Consider the following 18,822-nt stretch of genomic DNA (forward strand, 5'->3'; position numbering starts at 1 on the left):
GATCGATCAGTTAAATGGCGTTTATTCTTTGTGGTTGTGCAAACCGATCTTGCAGCATCTTTGAAGACTAACAAAGAACACCTGTGCGCTAATTCGACTTCCAAACACATATATATAAGTTATTTTATTCTGCATTAAACATTAAAACAGTTTACATTGACTGCGAGCTTTTTACTTTAGTGTGTACGGATATTTAAAAATTTTAATAAAAGAAGGCCTTAAGAATTTTCCTTAATACTTTGAATTCTTCAAAATTCCTCTTGTGGCGTCTTTTTAGTTGCTAGAGCTTTATGTTATTCAAGAGCTCTCAACAGTTTAACACAATTACCGAAAGACGCAAGCACGGAATCCGAAGTTATAGAGTCAGTAATACTGGTGGGTTGCTTGGGAGATCATCACGGTGAATAACAATAAACGATAAAATAAACGAGTGCCATCTGCCTCAATGATGTGTCGAAGACCCATGTCGGTAGGACCCTTTAGTTTAGTCCAGAAGAGCATGGTAATCTCACTGAAATGGACGACATATGAAGATAGTCTCCATCACTACCTTGACATACCCATCCATACGGAACCATTTATTGGGTAGTAATTCGATGCCGTACAGCAGGTACGTCACGGATAGAAATAATACAAGGCTGACCTAGAAGGTTTGGTCCTTATTCGGGCTTACGAGCGAAAATTGCAAAACGAGATGCACGCAGCTGGCGAACATAATTGGTAATAGCGTGGTCATGGCTATTAAGGGGCCTGTGAGTTACCATTTATTAGGAAAATTATAGTTTTGTATTTGAAATCAAATATTACTTACTTTTGAGTTCGGTTTCCACTTCTGTGTCTGTGTAGTTCGTACAGTCACAGGTGCTGAAGCTGAAGCTTAAGGGTACGACGTGAGTACACCTACAAGTTACCATTTAATAGTTAAATTGTATAAATATTTTAGAATTAAAATCCTTACACTTGAATTTATTTGATAAAAATATGAAATGTGATGTTTCTATGTCAGTGAACTATAAGTATCTGATTGTAAACAATGAAATATAGTTCAAACTTGTATTGAATTAAAACTGACAGAGTGCCAATCCTAATGTTTTATGCATACATACCTACTATACTGCTTTCAGTAACTATATTGCTAGATGACTAATAACAGATAACAGCCAAAAGTATAGACAGATGGAAAGAAATATAATTCTTATTTTTATCCCCGATAATCAAAATGAATATAGGGGTATGTTAGATTTGGACCCCATAAAGTATATATATTCTCGATCAGCATCAATAGTCAAACCATTTCTGTCTGTCTATCCCTTCGATCCGATGTGCTCAAAGGCTATAAAAGATAGAGACTCCTGTGATTTCGTACTGTTCCAAGTGTATTTCAAAGTTTCGCCCTGCCTCCATCCGCCCCCACAATGGACTTTTAAAGATACGAGAAGACTAAACAAGCAGAATCATAGAGAATGACTATATCTTCCAGATTGGATCTGGATCAGATTGGATTATTATTAAGGCCAGAATTTGTTGTGGCGCACCATCTTTACATCTTTCCTTATTGATCCGCGAATCATGCAAGATATCCAAAATATCTTTATTGTTCTTTGGTTTCCCATTCGAAAGATGCTGCCTTATATATCACCATAGACATGTTGATCCATTATCGATTTGAGCCACCTGCCTTTCAGCCACCTCCCTTAGAGCCGCCTGCCTTTCAGCCACCTCCCTTTCAGCCACCTCCCTTAGAGCCACCTCACTAATGTGACATGTGAGTCAGATCAAGAGTCTTTTCTAGCAAAAAGAAAACAATTCGGCTTTCGTCGGACCACAGAATGCAAGTGTTGTTTCGAATACTGCAGTCGCTTTGATACATGCTTTTAAGTCTAAAGTTTTTTTTTCGTATTTTGGACATTCAATTTATGTTCTTGTAAGCAAGATTTAATTTTTTAAGATTCTTCTACTTGTCTTTAGGACGCGGCCTTTCATCCACGTGTTTCTTCTTGTTAGCATATTTTAAAGCATTGTGAAATATTTTATTGAAGTAGCCGATGATTTTCCTCCTTTTGAATAGGTATTGCCTTTCGCAATCAAATGTTTGATCCTTTGGTTTCTTTCATCATTAAAGTGCTTTCTGAAAGCCATAACTACTTATATTTTTTTGTAACTTTTTCGTAATAATCCGCCCAAGCAACCGATAATTTTCCGAGAATTGCCTGTTAGATCTGTTAGAATTGGGGGAGTAAAAACACTTCTGTCAGAGAGAAGAGATGTAACATCACTTTATATTACAGAAGAGTGGAAAAAATATTGGATAGGGACCATGTTTTAAAACAATAAAGACTGAGGTACTCAGCAGTGCTATTTGTTTCTCCGTCACTGTATAATATACCGTAGGAAATGGTTAATGGTGTGTGGGCTCTTCTTAATAAGCTATATTAAGTCTCGATATAGTGTTTGGCCAGTCGATCATTTTTGCATACTTTGCCGCAGATTTTGAATTCTTTGCAGAGAAACAAAATCAAACTCCAAATATAATTGATAGCCAGAAAATGTTCTCAATTTAAATGAATTTTGGTTGTTAGCAGCCAACGTTTTCCCTATCGTACATATTTAATATATCCTGTGCCAATCTTCTCAAAGGCCTTTTAAAAACTCATCCAGATTATTCTCAATGAATAATAAGAAATATATTAGGACGATTAGTGGCTGCCACAGAAGCAGAATTATGTGCTCTCTCCTTTGGTCTTCAGGCCGATGACGAATTCGAACAAATTGTACAATATCACGCTGATCTGATTCCCATATTGAAGCTATTCATGTGCCGACCGATTGACTCGACCACTACGATGTGTGGTAGATGGTAGATGGGGCGATGCAATGCTATTTCTGCAGCGTCATGCCGAAAAAGTTAATAAAAACAGCGATTTATCACACTCCTAACAGTAATCAATCTCCTACCGTCTGTCGGTGGATTGCAGACAGGGAAATTACTTACATGAGCGACTTCAATCCAAACAGACCGCGGGTGGCCCTACCTACCGCCAGTGTATGTAGGTACCGGGAGAACGGCCCCAATTACGAGCCAAGGCGCCGCCCGAAAGATTTCCCCTCTATTTCTATGTATGGTCGGTCTGGCGGTCTGTCGGCATGACATCCAAAACATATTTCAAATCCTGGATTAGCATATAATTATGCACAATATTTCTGCAATTGGCAGGGCCTCGGACCATCGTTAATTCCTTTTCAATTTCCGAAATCGCGCATTTATTCAAGTCAGGCTCTTTGCTATAATTTGCGTCGCACGCCCATGCGCAGACGACTTGGGGGCGGGCCAAGTTGGGGCATACACACACACAACACACAACACACATGTAGGTATTGGATAATTGGAGGATGTGTTGAATTGAAAAGCCTGCCGGGTAATCCGATCGATCCAGCACACACTCCCCAGATGTTGGGTTCCAGCGTTCCACGGCTCCAGGTTGCAAGTTCCAGGTTCCAGGTTGCTCCTTTTGAGTTATGGAGCATGCCCGCTAAGTGAGCCGGGCGGGCACGGCTGCGCACTCGCTCAACGCTTTCAACAACTACTGAGACGCAAGGTTCCTGTGGTCCTGCTGCCGTTGGTGGTCTTATCAGGAGCCGAAGTGCACTCCCAACTGCCAGAAATGGCATTGCTGCGCATCCATTATCGGCTCTGTCACTGCTCTGGCCCGAGCTCCGCCCCGCCCCAGACAGTCGACCAGCGCCACTGGGCATTTTGCACTTTTGCTCAGCGGCCGGGATCGGTATGCCCTGAGTTATTGTGTGGATACGATCAAATTATAGGCCTGGGCTTGCATTAAACTCGCATAGAAGTCGATGGTTCTTGCTCTTCGTTGGTCGCTGGTCGCTCGTCGCTGCTGAATGGTGGATGGTGGATGGGTCGATCTCCGACTTCAGAGGATGCACACTTCATCATCGTTTGGGCAGAGCATCCGGTCAGGATAGTCAGTCGGTGTCGGTGTCGGTGTCGGTGGACGTGGACCCTTTCCACTCTGTTCCTAAACATGTCAACACGTGCAAAACAATGCTCGATTCTCATTTTCGTGCAAATGAATTTGAATTTATGCAAATGAGCGGCTGCTGCCAGTTCACAGCGGCTTCGATATGTTCGCACGCCGCAGCCACAAAGTCTGCCCAGGCAGGCTCGGGATCGGGATCGGGATGGGGATTTGCGTCTCCGTCTCCGAATGAGAGACGCATGCGAATAAAATAAAAATCGCTGGAAATTGCACCAATTAAGTGGAAATGTATTCGGCCGGAGCTGGAGCTGGAGGGAGCAGATTGCTCTGCATTTATCAGCGATATTAAAGCGTTAAGTGAATTACTTATTCCCGTCGCCGCAGCAATGCGTTACCTTTCATGTCCTCCTCGGAGCTGGGTGTCGGTGTCACCGCTGCTGCCGGTCGATGTCGATGGCCGCGATCTTGCATGCGACAATTATATGCTGCGCGGTCCGACGCCAGCCTGGCTCCCGCTCTTGCACCCAGTGCCAGTGGACCAGGACCAGAGGAGGAAGGCGGCATCTATCACAGCAGTGATGAGGAGGAGGCAGAGAGGGGCTCGGTCGGCTCTGGTCCTATGCCATGTAGTGATCGCTACTGAAGACGCTTTTGCCATTCCGTTGCCGCTGGTCGGTCGCTGATCGATTCAAGCCCAATCGATCCGCAGCATCATGCAACCGCGCACAGCTCTGGGCCAAGAAGTCCCAGTTCCAGTCCCAGTCCCAGTCTCAGGGAAGAGACACAAGGCGAAACAGAGGCAGAGGCAGAGGCAGAAGCAGAGGTTGAGGTTGAGGTCTCTCCTTAGCTTAACAAATCGTGCCAAATAACACAACATAATGACAACAAAGCAGACGACAGGGATAGCAACGACTGCGACTGCGACTGCAAAGACGTTGGTTGTCCACTTGGCTGCCTTTGGCCCTGTCTCTGGATCTGGCTCTGGCACTGGCTCTGGCTCTGGGATTGGTATTGGTCCCAAGACTGCGACTGCGACTGCTTCTGTCGGTGATTGCCATTTCAAGATTTTGCCACTCACACACTCACAGCTCCACAGTGTGGGGATGGCGAAAATTAAGAGATATTTATAATAAGCACGAAAACCACTTAATACTAACGCCTTTGGCAATTAACAGGTACAGCTCCGCTCCGGCAAGGATGCTGCTAGGCCTCTCTCTCTTTCTCTCTCTCCTTCGATGATGTGCAGCCCCAGCCCCAGCCCCAGCCCCAGCCCCAGCCCCCATTCAACGACTTTCGATTTGCATTCTTATAAAGTATTTACACTCAAAATTAAACATGTTCTTACTAAATATGTGCAATATATAAACAAAGCAAGCTAAAGAAGAAGGAAATTCGTATTCTTTATTGAATTTTTACACATTTTGCACAGGAAATCAAGAAAGCTAAGTTCGTACTGGATCTAAACTACAATTTTGTACTTTTGTAATGCATCTTTAAAAGAAAACAAAAACGTTCTTCTAAAAAATACTCTAACAGTACTTGTGTTTGACCTATCGTCTTTATAACAGCCATTTGATATAGTAATCCGATCTGCACGGCTTCGATTCAAGTAAAAAGAAGGGTCTGTGCAAAAACCAGATAGTCTTTTGGGCTGAGAAACTACTTTGCAGAGAATCAGGCATATGTATAAGACAATATGAAAGGGAATGGAGTTGATGGGAATCAAAAAGTATAATTTATATTTCCTATAGTGGAAAATCATTAAATCGTTTAACCCAATTGTTAATTTTCAGAGTTCTTATAGTATCGCCGACGACTCTCAGGAGGATGCTCGTCTATTCAAAACCGAGATCAGAAGCTGCACAAAGCGCCAGAGCTGCTGTTGCCACAAAAGCAATCCAAGTGAAAGCCACTCCATGCGGCCACTGACGGGCGGGCTCCCTCCTCGATGCCGTGGCTGTGGATGGGGGCTCCCTCCACGTATAGAGTACAATGTACACTGTTTCGACGACTCATCAAAAGCCCCAGGTATGGGGTTTTAATTGTTTTGCATTCTCTTGGCAGGCAGGCAGGCGGGCAGGCAGGCAGGCAGGCTGGCGTATTTCTTTCATCATCACGCATCGAAATCGACGCTGGAGTTGACGCCTTCGGTGGCTCATTACAATCAATAATGGTGGCTGGCGCAGGGTTCGTTCGATTGATTCTTTCAGCTTCCCTTCAGTATTGAGAGTCGATCGATCGGACAGCGAGTGTGGATATTGTGTGGTGATGGTGGTGGTGGTGGTGCTGCTGCTGCTTTTGCTGGGGATCGGGATCGAACACTGTTAAGCGAACGATTATAGAAGTGGTTTTCTGATTTGACAGGCGTTAAATTAAAATTTAATTCGGCCATCTATATAATTATAGTGATCCATCCGAGCATACACATTGACGACAAAAACGAGGACGGCGACGACTTCTCAGCGCATGTAATTAAAGCCACATTAATCACCCGGCTCCGGCTCCAGGCCCAGCTCCAGCTCCAGCCTCAGATGAAGCCTCAGATGGGTCGGTCAGTCGGTCGGTTGGTCGGTCAGTCGCTCGCTCGCTCGCTTCGAAGAAGATGCCAGGTACTCGAGTTTGAGCTGGAGCCTGTGCCTCTGTTCCTCTGTGCCTGTGCCACTGTCTTGGTGTCTGTCTCGATGCCTCTGCTCTGCTCAATGCTTTTGGTAGCCACAAAATTGTCAGATTTGTCCACTTGAGTTATTTTCGAATGCGCGTTGTGCCCCCGGGCTCCCCTCTGACTCTCCCCCTCTCTCCCTCTCTCTCTCTCTCTGATCTCCTCTCCCTTCACTGACGAAGGGTGTCATCTTCTGAATTCCCAACCAATTATACGAAACTCGTGAGAATTTATCGCACGCATGTCATCGTATTGTATAGATTCGGTTCGGTTTTATTTGTACTCAGCACGCGGTTAGAGATACTCGTAAAAACTGAATAAATTAAGTAAAAAAATTGAAAAAAAAAATAAAATTGCACTAAATATTCTCCATTGAAAGCGATAGGAAACGGACACTGCCTGACAGAGCCCTGCCTCCTATGGCCCCAATAGATCATCACTCTGTAGGATGGGTAAATATGTATGTGTAGTAGTAGTAGCTCTATGCCGTCTCCTCTGCGCCTCCCTCTGCGTCGTGCTCCACGTTGATCTCCTCCTCCTGCTCCTCTGTATCCAGATCCAGGCCAATCGGATTCATCTGCGGCGTGGCCATGTACTTGGCTATGTACTGGCGAGCAAAGTTGAGAGCGAAGGCCGCCGCCGAGGCCTGGGGAATGGGCATCGGCATGTGCATCGACATCGACATGGGCATGTGTATGGGCATGGGCATGGGCATGGGCATGGGCATGGGCATTGGCATGGGCAGGGTACGGAACGCACTGTTCTCACCGCCCATTGATAATGGAGCTGATGCTGTGGGTGAGGCAGGAGGTGCCGGTGCCGCTTCCCGCGTTGCTTCCACCTCGAGGACGAAGTTGTTGCTGTTGATGTTGCTGTTGTTGTGGGAACTGCTGCTGTTGCTGCAGGTGGTGGAGGTGGTGGTGGTGTTGCTGCTGCTGCTGCTGATGTGGCTGGTGTTGTAGAGATGGCGATGGCCCGGATACGCGTGATGCTCCAGCGGCTTCTGAGGACCAGGCTCGGGCGTCGATGCAACTGGAGGTGGACCTCCAGCAGGCGTTGACGTTGACGTTGGCGTTGGCGTTGGCGATGTTGAGGTCGATGTCGAGTCGCGCTGCTTGAGCATGTTGACCCGTTGGTGGCGCCGCCATTTCGCTCGTCTGTTGGAAAACCAAACCTAATTGATCAATCGACGGAGAGACAATTTGTTAGTTGATAAAGAAAGAGTGGGGGCTGTGTCTGTGTGTTCGCTTCTGAATCGATGTGGTTAGTAGGCAATGACGGTACATATATTTCAGAGGCCACAAACCGAAACCGAAACGGATACGGAAACCGAATCTGAGTCCGTATCCGAATCAGAGGCCGACTCGCACTCACCTGCACCCGCGCCTCGCTCAGCGCGGTCCTGCCAGCCAGCTTCTCGCGGGTGCTCACGCACGGATAGTGCGACTTTTCGAACTCCTTCTCCAGTTCGTCCAGCTGCTCCGGGCTGAAGGTTGTGCGGTTGCGGCGGAACTTGGGCTGATCGCTGTCCTGCGACTCGCTGTCCTCTCCCTCAATATCTGCCGAGGGGAGTGGGTTCTTTTAGCAGGGACTCAACAGCCCGTAGCACACTATTACCACTCACCAATCACACGGTTGGCGTCTGTATCCACGTCTGCATCCGCCTCCGGGGAGCGGCTGCTCCTGCTCTCCCTGCTCCCCGAGTCCGGCGAGAGGGCCGGCAAGGAGAGCCGTCCACTGCCGGCACTGCTCTCCCCACAGGCACTCCCGTTGGTGGTATTGTTGCTATTGGTGGTGTGGGAGTTCGCATTGGAGCTGGAATTGCCGTCGCTGCCGTAGCTACTGCTGCCGGGAAGGGCTCCGCCGGCGGGCAGGGGCACAGCACCCCAGAGCGGATGGTGGCCGGGCCACGTGGGAAAGCTCGTGTAGGGATGTGGGTGCGTGGGATGCAGGGCATAGCCGTAGCTGGCGGCTCGGGCGAACTCCGCCGCGGCCCGCTCGGCGGCGCGGTTGCGCAGAATGCGATTGATGCTGCTCACCGACGGGGCGGTGGCATTCGTGCAGACACCTGTGGGAGAGGGCATGAGAGGATGATAATGCTTGTGGACTGCACACCGGATGCTGTACGTCATGACCCGCTCATGACCCCGAACAAATGAGCCCAAGATTGACTGTAATGAGAGGGCCATTCGCGATTCGAATCTGCCTCTGATCCGAGGTCCAGCTCCAGCTCCACCGCCAGTGCCAGTGCCAGCGCCAGTTCCGCCTGTGTGTTCGTGCGTCTCATGTGAGAGATGGCTATCGGAACGATTCATTGCCCCGAGCGATTTGAACTGACTGCCTATGTCCACTGCCCACAGGCGACTGTCAACTGCCGTCAACTGGTTGCTGGCTCTGCTGCTTTGCTGGTTAGTGGCTTCTGGAGGCTGGTTGGTTAGTGGACTCCCTGGCTACCATTCTGATTATCGTTCCCTTGCAGACGGACCGGACTGGACCCCGAAATGAGTGACACAAATGTGAGCACATTTACATATCAATCGGCATCGATGGGGCTCCCGGCAGCACAGACTCCACTCCCGTCTTCGGAACGGATCGGAACGGAACGGATGTTCATAAATTAGCCAATCGATAAATCTAAATCTACGCCACTGAAACAGTATATTCTTACAACATTAAATGAGCCTCGCTCGGGACTGGACTTGAAACGGGGGCTATCCGATCGCGGATAAATCGCAAAGCATTCGCATTACGAGCACCATAAACACATCAATCCAGACCGATGGCCCGATCGATGCCTGATGGCTGATCTTCTGCTGCTGCGGCTGCGGCTGCTGCTGCTATTCCAACTGCTTCTGGTTCTGTCAGTCTCCCCATCTCTGCTGAAGAAGCGCGTAAACCTGCACTGCCCGCCCAAAGCCACAGCCAAAGCCAAAGCCACAGCAAGAACCAGAGCCATAGCCAGAGACAAACCCAAAGCCAAAGCCAAAGCCAGATCCACATTCAGACCAGGACGCACACAACACAAGACGACGACGACGACGACGGCGACTACTCTTGTCGCGACCGTTGTCATTTGTTGTGCAATTTCGCTTTCGGGGGTTCCCTGTCAGTTAATTAGCTCAGCTACTCTCATTGTGTCCCGCCCTGGGGGCAGGAAGCAGGGAGCAGAGGGCAGGGCGCAGGGTGCAGGTGGCAGGGGGCAGGGGAAGGACTCCCGATCATCTGGCCCTATTGTTCCGCATCCGAATCTGACTTACCTTCGCTGATCAGTCTCTCGCGTATTTCCCACGCGAAAATCGTTGGATTCTCGCGCTTGTACTGCTCGATCTTGGAGACAACCGTTGGGGTGGCCACCTTGGGCTTGGAGCCGCCGATGAGGCCAGGTGGTCGCAGGGTGCCTGAAAAGATAGAGATTATATGCCATATTATAAGAGTGTGTCCGATCTCCGACAAACCTCTAACCTCCGACCTCCGACCTCCACTGGGGTTGTATAACCCCATTCTAATCATTTTCTCTCGCCCGAAATAACGCTAGGGGCATTAGCGCATTGTGCGACTCGCATAATTTTCACATTGTTCAGCAGCTCTCTTCCCGTGTGGGCGTTTCGAGTCGAGCGGGTCAAAAGCCCTCCGGCAGCATTGCATTGTGTGCCACTATGGGTTCGAGCTACCTGTTTGCCCTGCCCTGCCCTGCCCCGCCCTGCCCTGCCCCACTGCCACTAACTAACTAGACAATTAAGCCGGGGAGCGGGACGGGACGGGACGGGCCCGGACCGGGAGCCGCTAGCCGCCAGCCATTATCATTCAACAGAGCGCTAATTTGAATATTTGACAAACATCAGCGCCACAAGCTCTCAGACTCTCGGAATTGGAATCGGACTCCAACTCAGAGTCAGAGTCAGATTCAGACTCGGATTCAGTCACAGCCTCGTCGCAGCTCAAATGATAATTCGTCGGAAGCGGTTGACAGGCGCGCGCGTTTATCTTGTAAATTGAGCAGCGAAACTACACCCGGAGAAAACTCTTCTAGACAGACTCCATAGATCAATGGGTTCGCTGAGAGGGGGGCTGCGGTGCTGGAAGGGGAACAAGGGGAACCAGTATTTCCATTGGAAAAACTCATGTGGCTAGAGCAACAACTGGTTTCCGTTGCTTTCTTTCAGTGTAGGCACAAGTACATGGCTTATTGCACAAAACGGAAATTATTTGCACAATTTGAATTGGCCAAAATGGAAGTGACTCGCACCCGCAAATTTACATACATATCTTTCTATGTACAGATGTACATATGTATGTGTGTATAGATTCGACGGTGTGATTTGAGGCCACGCTAATGAATATTTGTGAATGGGCCGCCGATTCATTCATCACACTACGTTGTGGCACAGTCAATGGTAGTGGATGATAATGCCCCTGTCAGGTTAGAATCTCAGATGGAATTTCGCTATTTCAGGGATTATTAATTCGCTAAATAATAGTTTTATGGATTGCATAGCATATCGAACCTTCAGAGCACATGCATATTTTGGGATCTCCAGCTGTATCAGAATAATCATGAATACGAGGACTGCCTTCTAGTAAAGCACCAATAAGAAAACCTTGACAATGGTTTAATTGTTCTTTAACATATTCTCCAGGAATATGATAATCCATTTTCACAGTATTTTTGCCACTTGGAAGGAAGAATCACGAAAACATGGCTTCATCGGTTCAACCGTTGTTCTTTTTTTGTATAGTTGGGAACAAAAAGATGAGATTAGTGAGAGGATCCCTTGATTCGATATCTTGCTGATGGGCGCAGGGGTTTGAACTGGATGAAGGAATGATGATGAGCACTCCTATGGGCTGACAAATACTGTTATAATAGAATTGGGAGTATATTCTTCTGTCTTTCGATAGACTTCCTGATAGACTTATGACATTATCATCTAATATTTCGGGGCTATATCGGCGACCTACTACAAAAGAAGAACGAAATTCGCTTCTATTTGTATCCTTCTGTGATCTGTTTTGTCGAATAGCTTGTCTAAGACTCTGAGTCATTATAAATTTTAGAAAATCTTCATAACACATAAATCTGTAATATCTGCAGCAGTTTTCCTAATTGATCTATCTTCATGTTGGTTCGGAATCTGCATTTAGAGAACCTCAAGTTCATTTATCGAGATATCAAGTTCCCCCTTGAGAGGCATGGGCTCTGTTAATTTGAGGGTTTTCGAAAGTATATGTATGAGCTGTTTGGAGTGCACAACTCGGTGGCAAATTGAAAATGACATGGTCAAGTGTCGCACTCTCAGGTGGCAACAGGTGTGCGGCTGCTGAAGACTCGGGGCCCTAGTTCTGATTGTGGATATCGATAGAGTAGAGTAGAGGGTGGGGTGGGGTGGGGTGGGAGTCGAGTGTGGTGTAGTGGTGGTGGTCTGCCCCTGGCCAGGTGCAACTGGGGGTAAGGCGATGGCCAATCGATTTGTCGTGTATACGTGACCCCAACAACGGAGCCCAAGCAAATCGATTGGAACGCTTGGGGCGCTAATGCGGCGGGACACATGGCAATTGCATTTGGGGCGGGTGTTTTGTGGTTCCGCCAAATCGGTTATGCCAAATCGGACCCGGATGACTCCGTTGATTGCATTGGCTAGGCCTTGCCATCCCATCCCCTTTGCCCCTTGCTTACCTAGCAGCTTGGAGACGGCTCCTTGCTGGGAGAGCATGTGCTGGGCCAGGTCGTATCCGCGCAGTCCGAAGCGGGACAATTCAAGCAGGCGATGCTGGGAGGCCAAGGCATTGAGATTGGTGGCGGTGGCCGTCGCCGTCGCCGTCGCAGGTGCGTTTCCGTTTCCTCCGCAGAAGAGTCCGCCCATCGTGGGAGCGGGTGGTGTTCCTTGGGCCATCATTGGCGCGGATGGGCTGAGGCTGTGCGGCTGTGTGAGGGCTGCAATTGGAAGGAAACCAAAAGAAATAAGTACGAAAAGGGATATACTCGAAGAGATCGAACAGAGAGAAAGAGAGAGCGAGAAGGGGGGGAGGTCGAAAATCATTAAATGTCAATTGGAATTTAAACGAAGCTGTTGCCGGCATTCCGCGCGTGACACAGAAACACCAAGAAATTTGTAGCGCGATCAACGAGCGACAGTCGAGAGGCCTGAAGCCTGTAGCCTGTAGCCTGGAGGCTGTGATGTGGTGTCGGGCGATGAGACAATGAGATGGTTGGACAAATTTCGGCTTGCTGGGTTGATCGACGACGTCAAAGCCAAAGCCAAGGTTCGACTCAAAGTCAGAGCTGGAGCTGGAGCTGGAGCTGGAGAGATGGTCACCGCGGACAGCCGGACGCTGGCGGAAGTGTCAGCGTTTATGGGCATAATGGACGCGGTGTGGTCCATTAGTGGACCGGCTGCTGCTCATGCTGCTGCTGCTGCTGCTGCTACTGATGCCACTGCTGCGGAATCAGTGGCAGAATCGACATCGACGGCCACTGCCGATTGCAGTCGGAATTTATGGAATTCCTGACGTTCTGCAGACGCTGGCAATTTGTTGCCGGTCGGTCCTCTTGGATTGGACCCGGATCGGGGATCGGATCGCCTGTCACTGTGCTGCCAGCAATTGGCCATTCCTCAGATGTAGAAGCTTTTATGTTCGTTTTGACATTTTATCTGATCGCGAGAACTGCACACATTTTAACACCTCTTTTTTGGAGCGATCCACCTCCCTGTGTGGCCACAGAGAGTCGCCAGTCGTCAGTTGCTGCAGTTGCTGCAGTTGCAAGTTCCAGCCGTGGCAAGTTCCAGCCGCCTGGTATGCTCTTTCTTCGACCGATTGGGCCGCTCCGATCTGGCAATGGCAGTGCTCCTGCACTAATTAAGCCCATGCAGATGCGGCGACCCCACTTGCTCGTACGCTTAGTTCCAGCCGCCAGTTTCTACGGGGGACAATTTGTTGCATTCGCATGTTGCACCAATTGTTGTGGTTGCGGCTATGGCTTTGGCTATGCTTGATTTATGCCGCGCTCCAGAAGCAGCAGCAGCAGCAGCTGGATGTCAACGAGACCAGGTCCGACTGGGACTGGGACTGGGAGCAGGATCGACCGATGATTTACTACGTTAGTGGCAATGCGACAGCTCCGACTGCCCCGACGCGCCTCAGTCAATTGCAAAAGCGGCTTAAAATCGCGGGAACTGCCGTCCTCGTCCTCGTCCTCGTCCTCCCGTGCAGAATCTCCCCCCGGAGACGCTCCAGATGTTGCCACCGCACGACGCACTGGCACGTCACCGTGCGACTTATAACAAGAAGCGATGCCGATGCCAATGCCGTTCGGGATCGGGTTCGGAAACGGGCATCGTGCATCGGGCATCGGGAATCGGGAACGAATCGCGCTCCCCACAAGTGATGATCGCCTCGGAATTCAATTGATAGTTTGATTTATTGCTACCGGTAGGTTTTTGCGCAGCTCCCTCCCGGCACTGCATATAAATTAAAGTGGTGGCTCGCTTTTTTTATGCGTGGCTCCCATCTCCATCTCCATCCAAGTCCATGCCCCCCAGGCCCCAGGCCCCATCCTCCTGCTCATCGCCGGGCCCCGCGCCTCGCCTGGTGCTCGCTGATCTTGTTTGTCGCGCGCAGCGCATTACTCGTCGTCTAAGGCTTCTGGTTTTTATTGCCGATCCGATCTATGCGCTCTATGGCGATCTTAGAGCATTTCCCTACGCTGAATGGAATCTGCTGCGGAATATGGCACCTCTAACTTGGTATAATTCGTTTCCCTATAAATGGTTATTGTGCCTTTAGGCCTTTAGGTTGATATTTTTCTGTGGAGATCGGGAAAATCCTATCATGAACCGGTTTGAAGGAATGGAAATCGAAATAGGTAAAGCTCGAACTTACTCTAGTTCATTTAAATATAAGATCCTTTAAGAAATGGGGGTTAATCATACCTAATAATATTATATCTTGTAAATAATATATTTCTAAAGGAATGAATGTCTCTCTCTCTATTATATAAACAAGTTTTGGGTCGTTCGTCCTTGTCTCCATCCGATATTTTACTCATAAAGGCGCGAGCGAGCGAAGCGAGTGAGTCGGGGGTAGGCGCACGCGCGAAATGAGTCTGCAGGAGGCTATCTATCTAGCTATCGACAACCATGATTATTTCTCGTTAGGCCATACGATGGTCAATCTGGCTCCGTTTCTACATAAAATATACTGATGAACTGAGGAAAGTCGTACATCATCAGTACAGTTTTCGACATGTGTATGCCTGTCTGAAGGATTATTGAACATCTATTCCATGTTCTATCGCTCTGATATAGATGCTCTATATCCCCCCAGCGTTTTAGTTGCTGCACAACATAACGTAACATAACGATCCCGGGGGACATACATATGACTGCACTCTCCACTCAATTTCTGAGGTGACTCCTCCGGGGCACTCTCCTCCACTCTTCGAAAATCATCGTGCACACCTTTTATACGCTTGGCTTTCTAAGAATAATGCGAATACACGCACCACGTAACCTGAGAGCCCTAAGTATGGTTTCTGCCCTATGCTTAAACTTCAATGTATGCCATGTACCCATGTACCCGTCCATGCACCGATGCCCCCTCCCTGTCCCTGTCCCTGTCCCTGGGCTCCGGCTGCTACGTTGGTGCCTCCGTTGTGTGTGTGTGTGTGCGTCCCATGCTGCTTTGCCACTCTCTCCCTCTCTGCCTTTCTCTGTGTCTCGCTGCCCCCGTTCCTGAGCTCTTTTATAATTATTTATTTATTGTGCAACTTCCAACACCTTCTAGAGACAAGTCAAAGCTTTGGCCCGCTGCTCGCACCATGCCCCCGCCCCCGTCCCCGCCGGCGACCGTCTCATCCCGGTCTGCGGACTGTGAGTGGCCCCTCGATGGCCGCCGCGACATGAACTAATTTTATTTGACAACCCATACTTGTGCAAAGCAAATTGCCACTGATGTGCGAAAGACCAAAACAGTTGCCAGTTGTGTCTCCTGTCCGTTGAGTATGTTTATATATGTATATATCTTGTATATATGTATATACTCCAACTTATTGTGGCTGCCGCTGCGATGCTGTTGTGAAATTTCCAAATCATTGCACTTTCCAGCAGGCATTTGCCTAGTGGCTGAAGCTGTGGCTGTGGCTGGGCTGGGGCTGGGGCTGGTCTTTGTCTTAAACTGTTTCTGTTTCTGTTTGCTGGGGCCCCCGTATCCCTGTCACTTCACGGAATTTCACCCAAATTCGCAGTGCCATGGAGCGTGCAACGCGGAGGAGAGGGGACTCTGAAGGGGTGCACATTCCCCAACACCATCTAACCACCTCACCACCTTACCACTCACCTGTGGGCGCGGCTGTGGGCGAAACGGGCGTCATTGCCGACGGCTGGCCACCGCTTCCGGGCAGAAGATGGACGTGCGACGGCATTGGGACCGCTGTCATGGCTAGGGAGACACCGGGTGCCGCACTGGCCGTCGGCATAATGGCTCCCGGAGATTCCGGGCCTCTGGGCGGCACGGCTGGGGCTGTGATGGCGGTGCAAGTGGCAACCGCGGTGGCACCTTTTGTGGGAGTCCTCGTTGGGACTGGAGTTGTGCTGGTCACTGTTGTAGCCATTCCCCGCGTCAGAACTGTATGGTCGAGGGGGAAGAGCTGTCTGGAAGGCTGGCCGTCGTCTACCTACACGTCAGGCAGCAGCAGGTGGCATCTCCAGTCGGGAAGCCAATGGGAAATTAGAAAAACTGTTTTTCCGACGGCCTCGCAGCACTCGTCACCGTGTCGGTCGTCGTCGGGGTTCTCCGAAAAAAAAAACACGATCGAAACGCGAACCGGAACCGTCGCCGACGCGCGCTCACTCACGCCGACTGGGATTGTGAACAAGCTGTGGCCAGGCCCCAGCCGAGACTTACTTTGCTTGCCCCTGCGCCTGTCCGGGTGAGGGCGGAGAGGGGCAGCCGACCTGCAGCTGGTCGGCGGGCGGGGGCTGTTGTGGGGCTGTATTCTGGTTTGCTTGTGGTTGTGGTTGAGCACTGAGCTGAGCAAGCGAGCATTCGAAACGGGATACACAGTGGATACAGTGGCTACAGTGTCGGCGTTTGAGTGTGAGTGCGACTGCGACTGCGAGTGCGAGTGCGAGTGAGAGTGCGCGTTTGAGCGCTGTGCGGAGTGAGTGCTATCTTTGAGCATAAACTGTGCAGGCAGGCAGGCAGACACAAACGCTGTTGTAAAAGTTCAATAATTAATTAGCCCGACATTCGGGTTCTGGTGCATTGTTATTTGTCAAACTCTCCGCCCCAAAGGCGCGACCGGTTGCGTTGCCCTTTAATTGAGAATTACGATTTTTTGCAGTGCCATCCTTTACTGACCTAACGGTATTTGCGGCCTGTGCCGTACAGCCCATGCAAAAAGTGCATTAGGGTGGACATTGATGGCAAGGCCGGAGGAAAACCAATGAATTCGCGCAGCTCTGGCCAACCAGTCAGAGTAACAGAAACGTAACCGATTAGCGTGTTGTCCACTCAATCCTCCTTGCAAGAGAGAGACAGAGACAGAGCGAGAGAGAGCAGTAAAAGCCTGCGCACAACTCTGCAAAGGAAGCGAACCAGAGAGAGAGAGGGAAAGATAGAGAGAGAGAGAGAGGGAGATGCTGCTGCAATTGCAGTGGCAGTTGGAGCCACCAGGGTGGAGGGGGGTGGTGTCCCGACTAATTGATTTACTTGTCCGCAGCCACCCCACTACCTCCCCCAGTCAGTCCCTGAGCTCTGGAGAGGATGCAAAATGGTCGACCGACGCTGGTTGGCTGTGGATGCGGCAGTGATGTGAATGGATGGACACTGGAGGAGTGGAGCCCGGGGTCGATGTAATGGCTGCCAAGTGGTTCGGTTCGGTTCGGTACGGTGTCGGTGTCAGTGTCGGTGTCGATGACAGTGTCAGTGTCGGAAGCTCTGCTTTGTTTTGGCAGAGCTTCGGCTTTTACATGGAATCCAAGGGTCTAACCTCAGGCGCCGTCGCCGTCGCCGTCGCCGTGGTCGTCGCCAAGTGCGGAACGGAACCACCACATGGAGGCGTCATTGGAGTCAGGGAGAGGCAGGTAATTGGCAGGGACACTCAAGCGTGTCTACCTGTCTGGGGGGCGTGCCACCCAGCACTGATAATGGGGAATAATCAATTTTAATGGCCTATAATCCGCCACCGCAGAATAACAATGATCACCCACCCGATGCTACCCGATTGAAAGGTGAACTTTTCCAGCGGAATGCTCCACCGCACGCCACACGAGAGGCACACGGGAGGCACACGAGAGACGTCTACCCAAACACTCCCCCCTCACATACACAAATTTGTTGACGCAGTCCCAATGATTTATTTATTTATTGGATAAAAGACTAAGCAAAAGTCGCTTTCCACTAAAAATATTTAGTATTTAGTTGTCGGTGCGGGGAGGGGTGGTGACGGGAGGGGAATGTTTGACTCAGCTTATATAATCCCAGATGATGGGCCAATTGAGTTTCACTCAAAACTCAAAACTAGAGTGAGAGAGACTGTCTGAGAGGCGGGACCAAGTGCTCTCGCTGCTTGCAGAGCTCTCCCGCTGTCTTGCGCGTCAGCCACACTAGTCGTCTCCCTCGCACGCATTGGAACTACGCTTTAATGCTGCGCCCAATGAGCAGCTGCGTCCACTGCTCAAAGAAGACCTCTCTGTCAACGATCCAAAGATGAAGGGGGGTGAAGCGGGTGCAGCGGGAGGGTGGAGTGGGGTCCACACCGAAGAGAAGTATCTGTCCGACCCGATAGATAGCCAATCTTTGCATATCCCCGCTCCCCCTGATGATTGATTTCGGCCTCCATGATTGATTAGATTAATAACGCGGCTAATTAAACACTTATCGCTAACACACACACACACACAGACACACAGACAGAACCCCGTGGGCGAACCCCCTCCTGCACCGCCGGCAACAAATTACGCCCGCTTCTAATTGCGTTTCGTGCAACATTTTTCGGGCCATGGCTAGGGATAGGGATGGGCGCATTAATTATGGCCGCCCCCGGCCAACGCCTGTCGGCCGCCATTATTCCTGTGGCAAAGTTCGTAGCCAGATAGCGATCTAGTATCTACATGCATTCCACATGGGGGCACCCAACCCAGTCCCAGTCCCAGGCCCAAGTCCAAT

General features: G+C 49.8%; 1 protein-coding gene and 1 long non-coding RNA gene across 3 annotated transcripts; both read right to left on the bottom strand.

Moving 5' to 3' along the window:
- Positions 1-109: 109 nt before the first annotated feature.
- LOC26533296 (uncharacterized) lies at positions 110-1,090 on the bottom strand. The gene is made up of 3 exons (XR_004469974.1): positions 959-1,090; positions 812-900; positions 110-750 (listed from the first exon to the last, which is right to left on the bottom strand). It is a non-coding gene; the product is annotated as an uncharacterized lncRNA (long non-coding RNA).
- A 5,817-nt stretch (positions 1,091-6,907) lies between these two features.
- Positions 6,908-16,628, bottom strand: toe (twin of eyg). Of its 2 annotated transcripts, none has more exons than XM_002134826.3 (6): positions 15,991-16,626; positions 12,332-12,589; positions 9,915-10,055; positions 8,282-8,725; positions 8,032-8,216; positions 6,908-7,831 (listed from the first exon to the last, which is right to left on the bottom strand). In XM_002134826.3, exons 1-6 carry the CDS (start codon positions 16,262-16,264, stop codon positions 7,139-7,141), a joined length of 1,995 nt encoding a protein of 664 aa, XP_002134862.2. In that variant the 5' UTR covers positions 16,265-16,626; the 3' UTR covers positions 6,908-7,138. The 2 variants fall into 2 exon arrangements, with proteins under 2 accessions (XP_002134862.2, XP_015042814.2); XM_015187328.2 differs by having other exon boundaries at positions 7,314-7,814; positions 15,991-16,628.
- Between the last annotated feature and the right edge of the window lie 2,194 nt (positions 16,629-18,822).

The sequence above is a fragment of the Drosophila pseudoobscura genome, chromosome X (genome assembly GCF_009870125.1).
Source record: "Drosophila pseudoobscura strain MV-25-SWS-2005 chromosome X, UCI_Dpse_MV25, whole genome shotgun sequence".
NCBI classification, from domain to species: domain Eukaryota; kingdom Metazoa; phylum Arthropoda; class Insecta; order Diptera; family Drosophilidae; genus Drosophila; species Drosophila pseudoobscura.